Below are 21,920 nucleotides of genomic sequence, written 5' to 3' on the forward strand. Positions count from 1 at the left end.
GGGCAGGCAAAGGGTGTTGAAAGGGACAGGGTGGTTTGATTGGTCCAAGAGAGGGGCAGGATTGGTGCTGCAGGCATGCACCATATCCTATCCTTTCTTGTGTCTGATTCACCAATATGGATCAACTCAGACTTGTGCCAGCAATATCCCTGCTACAGGTTCCAGTTGATCCATTGTGGCTGACAAATGTTTTCCCATGATATCCTCAGCCTTTGATTGGAATTCACTAATTCATTGCTTTCCTACTCAGCGTGTTACATACTGAATCAAAAGTTCCAGTATCTTGTGGCTGTGACTAATATATTGTAGGCCTGAACCTGCACTACAGCTGACAATAGTCACTTTGAAGTTTCTGACCTTAAATCACTGACAAAGGCAAAGGAAATCTGTTTTTTAGCATGTAAACAATACAGTAGGCAAAAACTACAAATTTCAAATACTTTCAAACCTTTTTTTCATCACTATCATTTGTGAATATCATTATTCACTGAGTGAAAGCAAGTCACTGTGCAGAAAATATAATTCTGATTACTGCCAAAATCCAAACAATTGCAGATGGTTCATACAGCACAGTAGTCTGTTCCCAATACTGGGGTGAACTATATGGGTGGACAGCTGCACTAAAACCCCACTCTTTTCAAAGACTGTGGGAGTAGGTGTAGCAATCTGACAAGGATCCAAGGCAGAACAGAATTTCAGAATACAAGTTATCCGGGCCAAGGAAAACATGCTTGGCATATACAGAGTTCCAGATTCAATCCCTGACGTTCCAGTTGTAGGATCTAAGGTTGTGAAGCTGGGAAGGACCCTGAGAAGCTGCTGCCAGAGTAGACAAGACTGAGCTAGGTGGTCCAATAGTCTGACTAGCATACAAGGCAGCTTGATATGTTCAAAAGAACACTTGGACTTAAAAGAAGTGCAGAATCCTTTTAACACTGCTTTTGCCTCCCTTCTCAGTTACGTGCAGCACATAACACTCTGAATTGAATGTTGTTTTAGATCTATGACCTATATCTCAAGACGCATACTTAATTACTTGGAAGATAAATTTATCCTAAACCAGTCTTGGATGAAGACACAGTCTTCATAATTCAAAGTATATATAAGATGATGCATAGAGTCAGTCAGCCCAAAGGAAATAAAAGCTGGCAAAGTCCCATGATACTACATAAGAGCTTCCAAATAGCCCCATTGTGTTTTGATCCATTTTCCTTCAGGGAAAATTTCCTTATACAGTGCTACTAAAGAGAATGCAAACTCCTTCCTCCACCTGGCTTGTGAGAGCCCTACCATTTTGGACTGTGATCTGACATAACCCTGACTTTTGTCCCCTCTCAAATAGTAGGACACGGCACAGTAGGGCTGCATTTCTGTATAAATTAAAAGACTCCACATTCTATAAATTGAATGGATAAAATTTGTTGTTTTTCCCCCCTCCCAATAAATGAACAGAGAAAGATACTTGGTGATTTTTGAATTATTTTGCATGCTGTCTGGATAACAAGAACCTAATACTCTCAGTAATACCCAAGAATATTTACTAAAATACGTATATGGACTATTTTCACCATAACATATTAAAAACAAAGCATGGCTGCATACAGGTGTGCGCCACTTTGCGACATTCTGCCTTACACCGGGATTGCTTAACTGATGACCATGTGTGGTCATCGGGGGTGCACACCCCAATCCTCTGAAAGTGAGGATAGCTCTGCTCCCCTCTCCTCCAGAGGACTGTCTGAGCCTTCCAGAGGCAGTGGATATCTGCGTGCTGCCTCTGCAAGGCTCAGACTGAAGGAAATTGTGTCTCTTGCGCGATTTCCGGTTTCCTCCATGAAACCGGAAGTTGCACGAGATACACGATTTCCCTCAGTCTGAGCTCCACAGAGGATGTGCGCTGCCTCTAGGAAGCTCAAATGACCCTCTGGAGGGGAAGGGAGCATACCTTTCCCTGCAGAGGGACCAGATTGCATCAAGTGCTACTTGACGACAGAGATCGTGGTCCCAATCCCTGTTGTTAGTAGCACATGACTGTACCTTGAGAATTCATTCTTTTTCTTTTTCCTCAAAAGAAATTCCCTTCTCTTGCATAAGGTTTACTTTTGTGCAGTTTGCCAAATAGCAAAATGCAAAATGGCTAATCTGGGAGCTGATTTAACGAACAGGCCTTTCAATTAAATTAATCAGGAAGCAGCTGGTCAAATAAGGAGCATTTAATAAGTACAATTCCAGTGCTTTTAAACAACTGATTGTGAAAATTTCATTTGCTGCATGAGAAGCAACATTGTGATTTACTGAAATCCCTCCATATCGCCCTCTGTTAATATACAGGTTGAGCCTATTTATCAGTGGATTTTGCATCCACGGATCTGGCTCAATATGAGTCCCACCTGTGTTTTCCATGTTTAATATTCAGAGAGTTGTTTGTACACTGTGATCCTAAAATTGAGAAACAAAAAATGTAAGCCCACCTATGGGAAAGCAGAATAATGTTGGCTATGCAAAGCAGAATACCTAGTTTTAAAACAGGATAAGCTAGATGGGAATGGCACAAGTACATGCCAGTGTTTAACACTTCAAGTTGCAGGGATGAGGTCTGACAAGACACTATAATTCCATTCCTGTTTTAATGCCCTCTAAGAATGGGTTTACAGACCATTGTATTATTTGAGAATCAGGCAGCCTAATCCTAACCTCCCTGGAGTAGGCAGACTGGCTGGCCTGTGCTGGATCCAGACCAGGGTTGGGGCTGCCTGAGGCTCAGCCCATGGCAAGGGAAATTCATTTCCTTTATCCCAGGTAATGCCACTGCAGACGCAATGAGGCTACTTGGATCTGCGTCACCTAAAGAGGTGGTGCAGATCCAAGTAGCCCAGACCTGCTTCGGATCACGCAGGATTGTGGTTAGGATCTAGCACAAGTGGCCCCCTTTCCCCTGCTTGGACATGGCCCACTCATACCCGCCCTCCCCCGGTGCCTGACTCAGCTGACACAACCTTACGTGTTGTGCAGCCACCACAAGGCTTGAGCTGGTCTCCCTCCTCATTCAGTGGCACAAATGTGCCTTAGAGTACATTTGTGACACCCCAGGGCGGGCACAGGGGACATGTGCTGGCCTATCCCGGGGGCTGGATTGTGCTCTCAGACTTTCGTTATCATTTGTAGTTTCTAATTGTGAAGCAAATACCTTGTGATTTCAATCAATATAATTTGGTCCTTGTCTTCTGCCAGTCTATTAATGCAAAATTTACTAATGCTGCCTACAAAATCAAGCTACTAGGCTGCCTATTATTAACTTTAGTGTTAAACTCCATCCACATTCAGAGACAGAACTTCCCAGTTCAATGCCTTATCTTTGCCACCCATTTCTTTGGAAATGAGGCATGGTTGTTAGGATTTTTCATGGCTCTATTCTAACACATCTCCTATATTCAGAAGGGCAATTGAATTGCAGGATATATTACATATCTCTGACACCCTCTCCTTCCCTCCTGCTATCTTCCCTCCCAAGAAGTCTCTGCTGAATACATGAATTCAGAGAAGCAGACTCATCCCGTTATAATGCATTCTGTAAAAAGCAGAGTTAAAATCCCAATTAAAATAAGAAAACTTTTTAAGCACACAATAAAAAAAATAATGTAGAGTCAAATAAAACAGCCCAAATGAAGGTTGTACAACTTTTAGGATATTTGCAGGGTTGAGTTTTAATGTACATCAAGAGGAAGGGCATTTAAAGACGCAATCCTATTCAACTTTCCTGCACCAATGCAGCTGAAATGCAGTCAGCCCTGAGATAAGGGAGCAAGCATTCCCTTACCTCGAGGAGACCTCTGCTCCCCCACTGCAGGATGGAGTGCATGCCCCCTTGGCATGGCTGCAGTGGTGCTGGAAAACTGGATAGGACTGAGCCACAATAGTTGTAGAGCAGCCAACAATATTGCTTCTCTCTGTACCCCTGCAATTTGAACATGGTACAGTACTATAATAGTGGTACAGGATATGGATGGTATCTCATGTCCATAATGGCAGTTAAATGACACATTTGCAAAGATAGGTAGAGTCCTCTGTAGAGCAAAGGCAATCCCTCAGTGTAAACAGAGGTCTCAGACTCTGAAGTGCTTGGGTAATGTGCTCCTGATGTCCCATTTTCTACATCGGTTGAAGCCTCTAAACCAGGGGTCTCCTAACTTTTTGGCCAAAGGGCTGCATGAAATATCTGGCGCAGTGCTGAGGGCCAGAAAAAAATTTAAATATAAAATTTAAATAAATAGAAATAGAACTTAGATGAATGAATAAATGAATGAGTGGGCTCATTCACTCAGCCTCCCTGGCTCTCAGAACACCCTCCAGATGCACTCAGAGCACAGGTCTGGTCATGTTCAGTCGAGTGGGCCAGAGGCTTTCAGGGGACAAGAGGCTGGCCTCGGGCCAGATAAAAGCTCGCTGTGGGTTGCATCTGGCCCTCAGGCCGGGGTTTGGAGACCCCGCTCTAAACAGTCTTCAAAGACAACCTTTTCAGAGTTGACATTCAACTCTAAATTTGCACACTCTTACCTTGTCACATATATAATTGAACAGGAGTGAGGACAGAATGGAACTGTGATCCCCACAGAATGAGCAAGGGAGAAAGAGAGAGATGATGAGCAATTGCCTAAGCACTTTCTAGGATGTCCCTGCCAGGTGAAACGACTTGTGGATGGTTTCTGCTGAGTTCCACATTTATGCTATCAAGGCTCATTATTAAACACTTTTTTGTGTTCAAAGAACTCATTAATTCTTACTATAACTGCACAGGTAGGCAGGAGAGGGCCATAGTTCAGTGAAAGAGCATCTACTTTGCATTCAGAGCGAACTGGGTTAAATCCTTGGTATCTTCAGGTAAGTGAAAGAAAAAATTCCTGTCTGAAACTTTGGAGAATCACTACTAATCAGTGCTAACAATACTGAGCTGAGCTGGTCAAGACTGAACCAGTATAAGGCAGTTTCCTTTTTATTATTCTCATATTACAAATTGGGGGGGGGGGGCTGAGGCCAACTAGCAAATTCTTGGCAGAGGCCTTCTGATTTCAGACCAGGGGCTTTCTGATTTGTAGCCCAGTGTCTTAGCCAATGCAGCAAATGCCTATCCTACCTCCTTTCCACCTCATCAAATTAGGGTTTGTTTTTATTAATTTATAAAATAACTTTCTCTGGGTACTGTGTCAGAAAAGCTTTGTACTCTACGGATAAATCTAAACAAATCAGGACCTAATAACTAGAGGATCACATTTCAACTATTTTTGCACTGTAGAAGAGAGCTGAGTGGAAAGTTATTCTGTTCAGAATCATCCACATGTATCTCAATGTGTGTCTCTTACATTTTTCATTCTTCATTCTTTTCTTCTCCTGTCTGGGCAATGGGCCCAGATCTGTTTAATTTTGTCTGGAGAGTGAAAAGTTTTTCAGGCACTTGTACCCAGGGAAAGTTATTTTATAGGTTAATAAAATATAAAATAAAATTTGTCTCTTGGTTATAGCAATATCCAGCCTTTTAAAGGGCTTGTCTTTTTTTTCAATAGTATCTTCATTTTCGTTTACAGTTGCTGGGAAGCAAAATATATCAAGCATCTGAAATTATCATAATATGAAGTTAAATAATTGATCAAGTCTTCCTAACTCTCACTGCAATATTGTTCTCCAGTTTCCAGCTGTAGAAAAGAAGTCTTCTCTTAGCATCACTATGCAAGCAGCCAGTTTGGATTCTTATCTTTCAGCTTTAGTACAGAATTAATTATCATGACAGAGAGTAAGCAAAACTTACCGTGTATTCTGATCCAAGTTTGTCCAGTGGAAAGGAGGGGAAAAAAAGAAAAAGAACAGTAGAATTATGTTATAGTTCATCCTTTTTTAATTAAAATGCAAAAATATAGTAATAATTGTGCTGATGTGCATTTTGGAGCCTCTGTGGATTATATGGGATGCTGCACACTGCAGAAGGGCAGCAGTTCTAATTGCCTCACAACTAAAAGGAGATGGGAAGCAAAAGAACACAATGTCTGCACAATGTCCTGCTCTTCCTGGAGCTGTTAAGGCCTGGGAGAAACCCCTGGGAGGAGCCATCACCATCAGCGCCAAAATGGCTTGGGACACTTGACGCTTGGGAAGAATACAAAATGTTAAGATTCTTATGGAAAATACATGTAAAAAAATAATGCACACAAAGTCATTGAAACAGAGTTGGTTTCTATTTTATCTTGACAGTATCCGAGGAGTATTCCCGTTTATGACTCAGTATATAAATGACTCCAAATTCAGCAGCAGAAGCAGCAGCAGCAGCAGCAGCAGCAGCAACAACAATAATAGTTCAGACTAGCTGCAGGAAGATTAGGCATTAATTTCATAGCAAACTCTATAAGGTCAAACTCTGTCCTTACATGGATCATAATGTAGGTCAGGTATAATCCTTAGAGGACTGAAGCTACCATTCCAAATCTTCATTTAATGATTGCAATTAAATGTATGATAAAACTATTTAATTATTATGTCAATTAAACATTGACAAGTCTATAATGGTGCTCTATAGCTCCTGTATCTTTATTTTTTCCCCATGGAATGCCAAAAGATTGTACTAACATATTAAGTAGAGAATATAATTGGGAACATATAAGGAATTGAGAAACAGAGTGGAGCATAGGACTCTATTCCTTTATCGTCTCTCTTTTCCTCTCCATTCCTAACCTGTTCAATGGAAGAGAAGTGGTCTGCTCATGGTTCAAGAAGTGGGCCTGACTGGCAGCTGATGCTGGAGGTGAGGTGAGCTAGGATAGGATGACAAAATTAAAGGGTAGGCTGGAACAGGAGAGCAAGAATAATAAGCTGTAGCAGAGAGTAGGAGCAGTGGGTAGTGGTCAGAAAGCAAGAACATGGGCAGAAGGTTGAGAGCTGACAAGGATGAAATGATTGATTTGAGGGGGGAAAAACATCTTTACCCCCATAGTGACTAAAAAGGAGAGGAGAATTGGGCTAGGTGCCCTGTCACTGAGCCCAATTTTTTCTGCCATCAATTGATTTGTTGAGAGAGTATCAGAACTCTTGGGAAACCTCCTCTGATGAGGAGCTGGCGCTTTCAAGTGAGCCTGCAAGTTTAGGTCTTGGTTGCAAAACCCAAACTAGATCCTGAAGTTACCATGGTCTTTGGGGGACAACTACAGCTTGCCCTTCCCTTAGATCAGTGGTTTTCAAACTCTCAGGGAGAGTTTGAACCACAGTATGTCTTAGTGGGGGCAGGGGGAAGGCAGCGACGCGATCCCCAGGATTGCGTCACTAAGGGGAGCTGCAGGGACTGGGATGCACTCACTAGTCCCTGCAGCAGCCGTCCTGGGGTGCAGGGAGCCCTGCGTGAGTGTCTGCAGGGCTCCCCAGCTCACCAAAAGTGAAAGTGGAGTGATCACGCTCCACTTCCGCAAAACCGGAGCGTGATCACTCCACTCTCACTTCTGACGAGCTGGGGAGCCCTGCAGATGCTCGTGCAGGGCTTCCCACACCCCGGGAAGGTTGCTGCAGGGACTAGTGAGTGCATCCCAGTCTCCGCAGCCCTTCTTAGTGATGCGATCCTGGGGATCGTGTCCCTGCCTCCTCCCTGCCCCCACCCCTTAAGGGGGCAGAGCTCAGGGCCTTCAGGCTGGGGTGTCACGACGCCCCAGTTTGAAAACCACTGCCTTAGATGCTATTCTCTGAGATCTCAGGAATCAGCCCTCCCACTCTGGAATTGCTCCAGACCCACTCCATCATCCCTGATAAGGCAAGAGCCATAAGAGCTTCAGATGAAGGCCAAAACCAGATGAAATGCTTGCCTGGGCACTCGAGGTTTTGTTTTCTTTGGACCTACTGGAGAGGAGAAGGAGGCCCTGAATCTGGACCCAGCTAGATACTAGAAAGGAGGGACTTCTTTTAGGTTGTGGTTTCAGTGATATATGATATGATAAAACAGTTGTTGGGGGAGTATACATTGTCTCTAAGCCCATCTCCTCCAACCCCCATAGTTGCTTTGGCAGCTGAAGGAGGCAGTGAAGGAGGGGGCCAGTATCTAACAAGCAATAGCCATGGGTTAGATCAGCAATATGAACTGTAGGCACCAGCACTTGGAATCTACTTTGTAGTCTTATAAGATGCAGTGTCTCTGTAGCAGCTTATAGGGTTGGACCATAATACAGCAACTTATAGTAGACAGGAGCATACTGTAGCAAGAAACCAGGAATGAAGGTCAACATGGAAATAAAAATGGATTGCTGCTCAGGTATTAGGATTTCTAAAACCAATCATATATAAAATAGTTTATGGGAAATTAATCAGAAAAAGGGAAAAATATAAGGCAGAAGAACTCAGTTAAAACTGAAATAATTGGAAACGTCTGTTTTGAGTTAAAAGGCCAGAACTTCATACAACTTTACCATGCTGCCTTTAGCTTTCTGTATGTTATGCACATCTGAGATATCGTGCAATGATTACAGTAAGAGTACACAGCAGCTGAAATGAGACTCTCTAGAAAGCGTTTTGGAATGTATAACCCACTTTCAGTTTTGTGATATGGAAGCTCAAAAAGCAAGCATGACTTTTGTCCTTGTTTCCCCTACCCCTTTATAATAACTTGAACTTTGTGTTTGACCTACCGGTAATTGTGTAAGGGTAGTAATTCCATGCCTTCTCTGTAACATAAAATATTTTGGGGACCACAGCTCTTGCCCAGCTTGGAAGTTTACTGCAAAGAGAAAGACGATATTGTCTTAACAAGATAAAGTACATATATTTAATTTCCCCCTTAATTTCATTCTTTCATTTAAAGAATGAAAGCACATACAGAAGATGTAGTGACTTCCCATCAGGATATGACTAAGGGAGGAGAACATTTCAGTGGAAGATGCCAAAGCTGGGCCCTGAGAATTCACACAGTGGTCACATAACAACACAGGCTAAAAAATGACTTGCGTATTTTAAGCCACAAAGTGGCAGCAGTTGTATGAATACTATGCCCTTTCCCCCTCCTCTCTCTTCCTTCACACCCCTTTGTGCAATACTATGACCTGTAGGGATATTTCCTGTACTAATAGCTACCAATTTAAAATGGGTACAATTCAGCCAGAGTTATGGCCCAGTTCTGTTTGGGTTGTGTATTGCCATAAAGCAGTCAGCACGAGTTTCAAAAGGAGCTCTGGGAGCATGCTACTCAGCACACTCCTGGGGATGCTGGTGGGAAAGCCAGAGCCCTTCTGCTGATGCCAGCAGATCTGGAGCTACTCAATGATCCAGGTAAGATGGCAAGGAAGGCAGGAGGAGGCAGCAGGAGGGCAGGGGGTGCCAATCATTGCTCTTTTCTAACCTCTATTGACTGGAAGGGAAAATTCAGGGAAGCTGAAAGCTTCAGAGAAGCTTGATGTGTTGGGTGAGAAAAAGAGGAAGCAGAAGGTACTGCTCAGCACAAGACAAAATTTGATGCAGACTGGCAGACAATGGATCACAGACTGGCACAGATCCATGGGCCACACTTTAAGAAACACTGCTATACAACATCTATAAGGAAACAGAAGCTGCTAAAGGAAAGCAGATGTTGACTGATCAATAGAGAAACTTTCTTGTTTCCATCCTGTACAGCCATTTTCCTCTTCGATAAGAATCACTTTGGAAATACAGTTGTACGTTGGTATCTGTGGGAGATCCATTCCTGGACCCCCAGGATACCGAAAACCCATGGATAAGCGAATCTACAGGTCTGGTTTATAGGACCTCCAGACGTGACCAGAGATGTTCTCTGGTTGCATCTGGAGGTGTTCTGAGGCCCAGAGAGGCCACACACGGCCTTCTGTTTTTCATAAAAACCAGAAGTGCCTTTCTGCTACCACCAGAGGCCTTTCTGAGGTTTGCAGATGCCATGCACAGCCTTTGCATGCCTCAGAAAGACTCTCAGACATGTCCAGATAACACCTCCAGTAGTGTCCAGCAGATCAGGTCCAGTTCTCCACTGTGGATTTGGAACCTGTGGTGAATTAAATCTGTGGGCTCCAAACCTGCGGATAAACAGGACAGACCTGTACTTTTACTTTAAAGATTCAACAGTCAGTTGTGACACTTATCTGCCTTAGATTTCTGACTTCTACAGTGTTCATATTTTACGAGTGTTCATATAATCTAATTCATTTTCCTGTTTTTATAGAGGCAAGTGAGTTTGAGTACAATTATTACAGCTGACTCTCTGAAAATATGCGCTTTTCCCAATTACCAAGTTCATATTTCCTAGGTTCATTTCTAAGGTTTTCCCTTCTAGCACTCTCAAAATGGGATGATTTTTTCCCATTTACTTATCAAGGGTTAAATCTTTACCAGTGAAGTAAAAAATACTGTTCAGACATCAATCATTTACTGTAATTCGGAGAAGGACAAAATACTCAATTTGTCTGTACCATGAAAGTAACTTTTATGATAAACTTTCTCAGAATTAATTTGTAAATGTCAGGAGTCTAGTTTTCCCTCTCCATTTTATGAGTCATAAATAGCCATGCCAGCAATTCTACAGTTGCATAGTAAAATTTTAGATGCTCTACAAATAAGTAACAGTAATGAAATGCAATAATCTTGCTGCCTCACAGTATCTTCCTCGATTTCTGTGTTTCAGATCTGTCAGATATCCAGACTGTTAGGCGTGCACAGCAATAAATCACCTCAAGTCTGTAAACTTTGTCCTGCAAACTCTACAGTTTTTCCCCCCATGAGAGTAATCAAGTGACAGACAAAAGTCCTAACATGGGAAAGTGTTGCTGAATCCTGAGCAGACACAGATATAAATCTTTCCCTCATAGCAAGCTGGAAAGGATTTAGGAGACAACTGCAAAGGCGATAAGAGATCTAGATGGCACTTCTTACACAAGCGACTGGGTATATTCAAACTGAAGAGAAAAGAGTTTAAGTGTTCACATGCCTGTTGTCATTGATACAAAACACCACCAGCAGTTTGTGTCAAGAGAGCACTTTATCTAGGGCAGTAGTTTACAAATGGGAGAAAACCAGAACAGAGTAAACTTCTTCTAATAACTCAGCTATTTACTGCTGACTACTCAGTGAAAAAGCCTAGTGCATAAAATTCCAATTGGTGAAGGAAAACTAAATTAAACCAAAAGCCCATTATTATTTGCCATCTGGGCCTAAGCCTGTTAATGCTTCTGAAACTGCAATTCCATTCACACTTTCCTGAGAGTAAGCCTCACTGAACACAACAGACTTACCTTTTGAGTAGACATGCACAGGATTGTGCTTTGAGACCAAACAGCATCCATCAACTGACAGGGTTCAGCAGTTTCTCTCACACAGCCTTCCCTTTCTGAAACATTATGAGTTTGCCTCATATAAAGGTGGTATGCAATATGGGGGATCTGATTTCAGATCCTCTATTACCAGCATAAATGACTCCACTGTGCAGCAATACAGGGGGTATCCACAGATTCACTCATTCATGGATTGGGTCCATGCCCCCCCCCATGCACACCTCCTCCTCTTCTCCCCTAACCTCTGGAGGGTCGTCTGACCCTCAGTGCAGATCTGTCGACAGGCTCTGCTAAGACCATTAAGGGTTACAAGCCATACAAAATCCATTACGGGTTACAAGCCAAGATGTGTATGTGCAACCTCCTGATTTGGGCTATGTCAGAATGCCAGATGCAAGGGAGGGCACCAAGATGAGGTCTCTTGTTATCTGGTGTGCTCCCTGGGGCATTTGGTGGGCTGCTGTGAGATACAGGAAGCTGGACTAGATGGGCCTATGGCCTGATCCAGTGGGGCTGTTCTTATGTTCTTACAGTAAAAAAAATAAAAATAAAAGTCACTTGCGGTTTTATGCGAAAACAGAAGTCACATGTTTTTCATGTGATTTTCATGTGTTTGAAGACTCAGTTTGAGACCAGCAGAGACCACAGATGAACATGCATAGCCTCTGCTGTGCTCTAATGACCCTCCAGAGGTAAGGGGAGCAGAGCTCTCCTTGGCTTCGGAAGGTGTGGGCAGCATTTGCCCATACCCACAGTTTCACTTAACCATAGGGGCTTATGGAATGGAGCCCCCACAGATACGGTGGCTCGCCCTGTACTTTCCCGCTTTAGCTTGTGGGAAATAAACAGTTTTCAAATATTTTACATGGGAAGCAATAGTTCACTGAGATCAGGAAAAGAAGCAATACTGTAAACAACAGAAAGGGAGATCTAGGTTGAAGATGATTTAACTATAAAGACTATAGTCAAAGACTTTAGGATTAGTTCAGTGATGGAATATGTGGTGGAATTGCTGAATTTTCTTAATGGGAAATGTTAAAGTAAATGCTGGACTGGCATTTCTTGGGGATGCTTGAGGTATATCATTTTTTCAGCAGGAGACTGGACAAAATGGCACCCTTTCAAGTCATGATTTATCACACCATATGCAAACATACTATGTGGCTTTATTCTAATCTTCCAGAGAGCCTTTGACTGTATTTAAGTTTTTTCCTGCTTAGTTAACTGTGATTGCTGTAATTTGTTGAATCTTTCTCCTGTCTTAATATGCACTGTGAATCTTTTCGATATTTTAGTTAGCTGCTTGAAGATTTTTATCAAAAGGTGTGATATTAATATTTAAAAAAATATATAAATAACAATATAATTACTTATAAAATGTGTTTTCCCTCTAATTAGAACAATGTGAGTATTCTAAGGTTTTCTTGTAGCTGGAGAAACAGGCCACCCAACAACCAAATTCCACATGTTTGCTCATAAGTCCTTACATTCTCAGCCAGTGAAAACATACAGTCTTCACAGACAAAGGAAGCTCGACTCATCAAAAGGGTGTTTCAACATCCCCACTCACAAAGACTGGCATAGGAATTTGGAGAGAAATTAGGCCACACTGCTAGACAGAGGGACTGACAGGGATTGCTAAGTCTTTGAAGTTCTCCTGAGGAATACAGCGTCATCCTAAATTTTCTTCTGGACAAAGAATTCCCAGTCCTGTTCTCTCATCTGTCTTCATCATTTACCACTTACACCTTGCTGAAGTTATGGGAATATTTTGCCTTCCCCGCAAGGCCATCCAGTCCTTACATATATGTTAGGGCAGCGGTTCCCAAACTCACAGCAATCCAGCAATCCTCACAGGGAGTTTGGGAACTGAGGTGAGTGCTTGTGGAGGACAGGGGAAGTCAGTGACAGGATCAATAGGATTGCTGCTGGGATTGGGAGGGGGTGCTGTGCACTAATGCAGTGCTGGCCTCCGGGGGCGCAGGAAGCCCCTCACACCCTTCCACAGGGCTCCTCATGCCTCTGAAAGTCTGAAAATAACGATCATGAAATGAAATAACGAAACCGGAAGTTGTTCACGATTGTTATTTTTAGACTTGCAGAAGCACAGGGAGCCATGCAGAAGGGTCCACAGGTCTCCTTGCATTCCCCAGAAGCTGGTGCTATATTAGGTAAGTTCAACTCCCCCTGTTCCCATCAGCAGTGAAATCCTTGTGATTGTGTCGCTGCCTTCCCCCCTCCCTGCCCCTTAAGGTGGCAGAGGCAGGGATACTCTGGCTGGGGTGTCGCAACACATCAATTTGGGAATCCCTGTGTTAGGGTCAGACTCTCAGCAGGTACAGTGAGTTTCCAAACTATGGGGAAAATTACCTGGAAAAAGATCTAAAAATAGAGTCTCCTTGCAGCTGAAGTAGGATACAGACAGCATCTGTTGAATTGTTTTGATGTACACAACAGCTACATTTGCAACCATCTGTGATATGTAAGATGATTTGCTAGGCTATTATTTGATACAGCCCATGTACTAACTACAAGTACATTCTACTCTGCTTAGAATTATTTTAATTTTACTATTCAATATGATCTCAATTTACTTATTTTTGTACAATGCTTTCCTTTCTTCTCAGTTTTAATTGGCAAATACCAACGTCTGACCTTTGACTATTAGGCTATCTTGTTGAAAAGCATCTTACAATGAAAAAGTAATTCCCCTTAAAAAATTGTTTCTGGCATTGAATAGGTTTTGATGTAAAGCATGGCTATTGTTATTGAGCCCATATTCTATTTATGCTGTCAGTTGTATATTAAGTTAACATAGGGTGCAATCCTGATCCGGGCTTGGGCCAGCACAAGTCCCTTGCATTGGCCTAGGAAGGTCACAAGGTCACAAACGTGCTTCTTCAGGAGTCAGCTAGGCCAGTGTGCAGAGGCACGCCAGCCTGTGGAAGCTGGAACAAGCTTCTGCACTGACAGAGGCACTGAGCCTTGCGTCAGCCCAGCTGGGTCGACACAAGGCTCTAAGGTAGGGAGGGAGGGAGCAGGGAGGGAGTGGGAGGGAGGCATTCCTGGGTAGGAGGGGGGTGGGTGGTGGGCAGCCCTGAGGGTAAGCGGGTGGGGAGCGGGAGGCGGGTCTGGGATCTGACAGTTATGCCAGATCCCAACTCCCGTTCCTGGGGAGATCGGAGCGGCTTCAAGCCGCTCTGCTCTCCTTGGACTTGTGCCAACTCAAGAGGTGGCACAAGTCCAAGGAGACCCATAGGGGCAAGAGCACCTTGCCCAGAGGTAAGAGGAAAGTTTCCCCTTGCCTCTGGCTGAGCTGCTTTGCACACGCCTCCTGGCTTGCCTATTCCAGTGCAGGGTAGGATTGCATCCATAGTCACATTAGTAAAAATGAAAAATGATTGATTCCCTGCAAAATAATATATTTTGCAATTATTTAAATCAGGGGGTCTCCAAAACCCGGCCTGGGGCCAGATGTGGGCCATGGCGAGCCTCTATTCAGCCCACAGCCAGCCTCTGATCCCCTGAGAACCTCTGGCCTAGCTGATCAAACACAACCAGAGTTGTGCTTGTAGGGTGCGGGAATGGGGGTCCATTTAAGTATGTGCTTTATTTCTTGGGCTCTGTTGGTGCTTGGAGAAATCCTAGACATTTGAGCCCATTCATTCATTCATCTAAGTTCCATCTCTAATGTATTTATTTAAATTTTTTATTTAATTTTCTTTGACACTGTGCCAGATATATGATGTGGCCCTTCGGCCGAAAAGTTTAGAGACTCCTGACTTAAATCACAGTTATATTTTACATACTATAGGAACTTGCATTTATTTTATATCTATTTTAATTCTAAATCCATACTAATTCTGCATATCAACGCTATTAGGAAATTAGATTTAATTATTTTCATTAATTTGCATCAGTATCCAGGTTTTGTTCTAGGACCACTATATGATTTGTGCGTATAGGGCTAGCTGCTGTAGTCCCTTATGGGAAATGTATTTACCACACCATTTCTGTGTGATGGGCCTTTCGTTTTGACAAAGGGCTAAATTTCCCACAAAAATTAACATGCCTGTTTTTACAGGTGCCAAATTTAGGCCGCAACCCTAGCCAACTTTCCAGCACTGACATAAAGGCAATGCAACTTCGAGGAAAGGGAACAAACATTCCCTTACCTTGAGGAGGCCTTCCTGACTGTTAGCTTTGTGTTCTGAGGGAAGCAGAACCACAGCTTACAAGTTGGTTCAGGGAGCAGGTGTAGATTGCTGAGTCAGCAGAATCAGCAGGCACCTGGGACTGACACACCCTGGGTGTGACCAAGCCAGCACTGATTGGCTAAGCTGACTACATAAGGTTAGTCTGCTGGAGCTTCCAGTGCAGCAGTAGGGGAGTTGTTGGTGATATCTGTGGAACTGCTGCTAGTGACTGAGGAGGCTGGATACTGTATGTATATGTTATTACTGACTTATGGACTGAACCTTTGACTGTGTATTGTTGGAAACTGATTTGGATTTGTTATACTTGGATTGACTGCTCTTCGTGCTGACTCTTGGACTGCTAACTGACTACTCTATTTGTGATATCCCTTGCTCAAATACATCTGCTGAAAGTACTCTGCTGTATTTGCTGTTTTTCTTGCAACCTGCTCACATTGGGACAAAACAGGGATCCTACAACAATCATCCCATAAGCATAACCTTAACAGTGACTGCTCCCCAACTGCAGGATGCAGCACATGCCCCACTGGCACTGCTACTGCTGGAAAGTTGGTTAGGATTGTGCCCTTATTTATTTATTTAAAGATTTTTACCCCGCCCTTCCTTGTAACAATGGGTTTCTGTTAAAAAAAGTTTCATTTGAACAATGTTTTTCATTTCTCAGTCAGCTTGTATTGTGAAATTGGGATTTGCCCTTTTTTTTTTTTTTTTGGCCACAATGTGTATCACGTTACACTTGTTGACATTGAACCACGTTTGCCATTTGGCCATTCAGCTAGTCTGGAGAGAACCTTTTGCAGCTCTTCACATCCTCTGGCTCTTACTACCCTGAATAGTTTGGTGTTCCCTGCAAATCTGATGCCTCATTGTTTACACCAGGGGTGTCCAAAGTTTTTGGCAGGAGGGCCACATCATCTCTCTGACACTGTGTTGGGGGCTGGGGAAAGAAAGAATTAATTTACATTTAAAATTTGAATGAATTTACATAAGTTTACATAAATGAATATTGTTGGGATTCCCCTCCTCCCCCGAGTCCCCAGCTTACCCAGGAAGGAGGCTTCTGGACCAGAGCAGAGGCAGCAGCCTTCCCAGCCCTCTCAGGAACAAGCCTGGCAACTACAGGTGAGAGGAGGTGGGAGGGAAACAGAGAGAGAAAGGGGAGGAGTTGTGGTAAGCCCAGGGAAGGGTAGGCCCAGAGACAGGCCCTTTTTATACCATCCCTGTGAGGGAAGGGGAGGGGCCAAAGGGGAGGGGTCAGCCCTACATAAACCTGGAGGCCAGGGATGACAAGGCAGTTGGGAGTTGGAAGAGCAGGCAGGAGGATCTGCTGCTAGCAGCCCCTGCTCCTGACTAATGAATGCTGCCAACCCAAAGAAGGGGAACCGGGTGACGCAACCCCCCCTTCTTGTGGGGAACAAGTCTGAGGCCTCCACAAGGGGTCCCCCTCGGAAAGGCTGGGCGGGCCCTCCCCTCCCCCACAGGGAGGCCTCACAAATATATTAAAGATGAACTTATATGAATGAATGAAGGTCTTGTAATAGCTCAAGGCCTATAAAAGGCCTTGCAAAAAGCAAGGCTGGCTTTTCCTTTGCTGCCACTACTGCATCACAGACATGAAACAGCAAGCAGTGGAGGAAGCTCTAATCTCACAGCTCACGCAAAAAGGTCAAACAGTTGCCTTCACGCTGAGAGCAGTTGTGTTGGACCAGTGCGGGCTGCAACAAATCTCTGGAGGGCCAGAGGCTCATTGGAGACTGGGGGCTCCCTGAGGGCCTCACTGAGAGGCCTTGAGGGCCGCACCAGATCCTTTATTAACAAGCTTAAAAGCATAGGTCCCATCACGGATCTCTTTTTACATTGCTCCACTGTGAAAATGGCCCACTTATTCCTACTCTCTGCTTCCTATTTTTGAGCTAATCAACAAACCATAAAGGATTTGTCTTCTTATTCCGTGACTGCTTACTTTATGCAAAAACCTTTGGTGAGGGACTTTGTCAAAAGCTTTTTGAAAATCCAAGTATACTATTCAACTGGAGTGCCTCCATTCACATGCCTGTTCACATCCTCAAAGAACACTAGTTAGTGAGGCAAGACTTATCCTTGCAGAAACCATGCCAATTCTCCTTCAGCAAGGTTTGTTCTTTTATGTTCTTCTTTATTTTATCTTCAATAGTGCTTTCCACCAATTTATCCAGAATATATGTCAAGCTGACAGGCCTGAAATTTCCAGGATCGCCCCTGGCTGAATATCAGTGTTATATTAGCCATCTTCTAGTCCTCTGGCACAATACCTTATTTAGAAGGGTGACATATTTTTGTGAGACAATCCATAATCTCACATTTGAGATAACTTAAGAACTTCTGTGTAGATGCCATCTGGACCCAGTGATTTCTTAATGCTGAATTTAATACATTCTAGAACCTTGTCCCTTGTAACTTCTGTTTGACTCAGTTCAGTTCATCATCATACTTCTGTTTGACTAAGTTAATCAGACTCCATCCCTGAGAAGGTCAGTTCAGCTATGGCTACCTGCCCTACATCTTTTGTAGTGAAGTCAGATGCAAAGAATTCATCCAGCTTCTCTGCAATCTCCCTATTCTTTTTAAGCTTCCCTTGCATTCCTGTTAACTAAAGGTCCAATTGCCTCCCTGACAAGTTTCCTGCTTTTGATGAGCAGGTGTCCTCCGATATCTGTGGGGGATAGGTTCCTGCAGCTACTGCAGATACCCAAAACCATGGATAGCAGTGAGGCATACTAAAATCCCCCCTTCAAAATTATGATTTGCCACTCTTTGCAAACAGAAGCTTTTTCTTCATTTAGCTTTGGAACAGGAAGCAAACAACGAGAACCTAGACTCATACTGCTAGAGGATACTAAAGGAAGTGATTGTGAGAATGCTAACAGGAAGTAGACAGCATGGGACTTCAGCAGAGGGCATGATTTTGGGAGCCTGATACAGTGACCCATACTGATTCTTTGAAAGAGTCTAGTCCCCCTAAATGTTCTAGTCTGTTGGAACACACACATGCAGCCTCACCTTTTTTGGATACTGCTTCAGCTCTGCTTTGTCTTCTTAACTGCTACTTCTTGCTACGGGGATTGTGGTATCAACAAATTGGTACTACAGTGTGCCACTGATGATGCCACCATGCCATGCAGGCAATCCAATTTTCACTCATTCCTAATTGTGGTGTACTAGCTGTCTCACAGAGAACCTTATCCACCATTACTGATATTCCCATTGAGGAACCTCCTTATTAAGCTTCCAAAGAACCCCATGGGTCCCCAAAACATAATTTGAAAACCAATGATCTAGACCAGGGGTCCAAAGTTTTTGGCAGGAGGGCCACATCGTCTCTCTGACACTGTTGGGGGCCGGGGGGGGGAAATAATTAATTAACATTTAAAATTTGAATAAATTTACATAAGTTTACATAAATGAATATATTAAAGATGAACTTATATGAATGAATGAAGGTCTTGCAATAGCTCATGGCCTATAAAAGGCCTTGCACAAAGCAAGGCTGGCCTTTCCTTTGCTGCCACTACTGCATCACAGACATGAAACAACAAGCATTGGAGGAAGCCCTCATCCCACAGCTCACGGAGAGGTCAAACAGTTGCCCTCATGCTGAGAGCAGTTGTGTCCAGCCAGTGTGGGCTCCAAAAAATCTCCAGAGGGCCAGAGGCTCATTGGAGACTGGGGGCTCCCTGAGGGCCACATTGAGAGGCCTCGAGGCTGCAAGTGGCCCCAGAGCCAGGCTTTGGGCACTCCTGATCTAGACAGTGGTTCTCAAACTTTAGCACCAGGACCCACTTTTTAGAATGACAATCTGTTGGGACCCACCAGAAGCGATGCCATGAACTTCGAAGTAATGTCATAGCCAGAAGTGACATCATCAAGCAGGAAAATTTTTAACAATCCCATGCAAGAAAATCAAATAATTAAGAACATAAGAACAGCCCCACTGGATCAGGCCATAGGCCCATCTAGTCCAGCTTCCTGTATCTCACAGCAGCCCACCAAATGCCCCAGGGAGCACACCAGATAACAAGAGACCTCATCCTGGTGCCCTCCCTTGCACCTGGCATTCTGACATAGCCCATTTCTAAAATCAGGAGGTTGCACATACACATAATGGCTTGTAACCCGTAATGGATTTTTCCTCCAGAAAATTGTCCAATCCCCTTTTAAAGGTGTCCAGGCCAGATGCTATTACCACATCCTGTGGCAAAGAGTTCCACAGACCAAACCACACGCTGAGTAAAGAAGTATTTTCTTTTGTCTGTTCTAACTCTCCCAACACTCAATGTTAGTGGATGTCCCCTGGTTCTGGTGTTATGTGAGAGTGTAAAGAGCATCTCTCTATCCACTCTGTCCATCCCCTGCATAATTTTGTATGTCTCAATCATGTTCCCCCTCAGGCGTCTCTTTTCTAGGCTGAAGAGGCCAAAACGCAGAAGCTTTTCCTCATTAGGAAGGTGCCCCAGCCCAGTAATCATCTTAGTCGCTCTCTTTTGCACCTTTTCCATTTCCACTATGTCTTTTTTGAGATGCGGCGACCAGAACTGGACACAATATTCCAGGTGTGGCCTTGCCATAGATTTGTACAACGGCATTATAATATTAGCCGTTTTGTTCTCAATACCTTTTCTAATGATCCCAAGCATAGAATTGGCCTTCTTCACTGCTGCAGGACATTGGGTCGACACTTTCATCGACCTGTCCACCACCATCCCAAGATCTCTCTCCTGATCTGAACATTAAAATATTACAATAAGTTCAACTCAACAACCTTTAATGGCATAATTTACAATAAGTTTAAAAATTTATTTAAAATAAAGAACTCTCCTAACCTTCCCAAGCAGTTTCTGATCTGTTTATACATAGTAGCCTGTTAAAAGTCCAAATCTACAATATTTCCCCTTATGCAGTCACATACCACGGTAGTATCAAGTCTAAAAAATATATTAAAAATAACATACACATTGAAATGAATGGGGACCCACCTGAAATTGGCTTGCAACTCACCTAGTGACCCACAGTTTGAGAAACACTGAATTCTAGAACTTTTGTCTAGAACTAAGAATAAACTGAACAACAGTAAAACATTTTCAACTAGATTGGCTTGCATCTTAAAAATAAAAAAAAATGGCTTAATAACAAAACTTGTATCAAAGTTTCTCAGAACAGTGAAACAACCTTGAATTTCATTTCAGGTGAAGCCATAAAAATATTAAGTTTGATAGACTTTGAGTTCTTTGCAATGTAGAATGAAACGTCAAGGAAAGGTTCTTCCTTGATTAGACCTGAAGCTGTGAAATTAACAGACAGGCTCCATCTTCAGAACACAATGGGATAAATTTAGTACTATCTCACATCCTAAGGAGCAAAACATTTCAAGCACCACTTCCACTATGAGCCTGAAATTTAAACTGCACTTGATAGTGAAATGTGGAAGGATAGAACAGAGGGCAAACAATGAGTGTTTTCAGTGGAAGATTATTTAAGACTATTTTAATTTTCTAATGACTTATTCATTTTGGTAACAATCCAGATGTGTCATTTCTGGCCAGCATCATTTCAATATTCAACAGGGCTTGCTTTCTAAAATATACGATTCCTGATGCTGCTATATGAGCAAAAAAAACACGCTAGACATATTTATTATATTCCTGCCATTTCTATAAGAACAGTCACTTCTACATTAATATCAGGCCAAATCAACAGAGCTGCCTTGAACGAAGGAGAGAAAAAACCCTCAAGGGATATTTTTTTTCCTTAGCAATGCATTGTACCTGAAGGTGCTGCTCACTAAATAATTCACAAGTAACTCACATGGAGAAAATATTAAGGTATGGGCAGAACTACAACTAGAATATATGGCAAGAGTGTTTCTTTAGAAACTACACTCCAGAGTAGTATAAAAAAAATGAGGAGAGATGTGTTACTTTGCCAGAAGATTTGTCCAGGGCATCATGCATAGTTAAGGAACCAGCACTTGCCTGAGGGCACTATCCTAGAAAGAAGTCAAGCACAAGCCTGGAAAAGTCTTCTTGCATGAATTAGTATGCTTCAAATGAGAAAAAAAAAATTGAAAAAGGGAATTTCTTTCTCTTGCTAAATTTGACCTAAGGGCAAAAGATCAGGCAAGATATCAGAGGAAAAAAATACTCTGCCACATATCAGATCTGCATGCAGGTATTATGTTGTAGATAATGCAGACCTCTTCTCCTTCCCAGATTGAAGTAAACATAGACATTCTTTCCTTGAACAGGATTAAGATAAAGCTGCCACAAAGACATTTGTAGATACACACACACATTTCACAAAATTTTTTTAATATTCTCAGAGTTCTTTTTGTGCATGCAAGAAAGGGAATGGTCATTCCATGCACATTTGCAGTGAA

At 42.9% G+C, this 21,920-nt stretch overlaps 1 protein-coding gene across 1 annotated transcript in view; it reads right to left on the reverse strand.

Moving 5' to 3' along the window:
- Nucleotides 1-21,920, reverse strand: part of PITPNC1 (phosphatidylinositol transfer protein cytoplasmic 1) — a 188,098-nt gene that overhangs the window by 64,210 nt on the left and 101,968 nt on the right. The window contains exons 3-4 of the mRNA XM_066615807.1: nt 8,649-8,737; nt 5,801-5,808 (exon numbers count right to left, since the gene is read on the reverse strand). Coding sequence (XP_066471904.1) covers nt 5,801-5,808; nt 8,649-8,737 — 97 coding nt within the window. The remainder of the gene's footprint in view (nt 1-5,800; nt 5,809-8,648; nt 8,738-21,920) is intronic.

This window comes from Tiliqua scincoides, chromosome 2, assembly GCF_035046505.1.
Source record: "Tiliqua scincoides isolate rTilSci1 chromosome 2, rTilSci1.hap2, whole genome shotgun sequence".
Lineage (NCBI taxonomy): Eukaryota > Metazoa > Chordata > Lepidosauria > Squamata > Scincidae > Tiliqua > Tiliqua scincoides.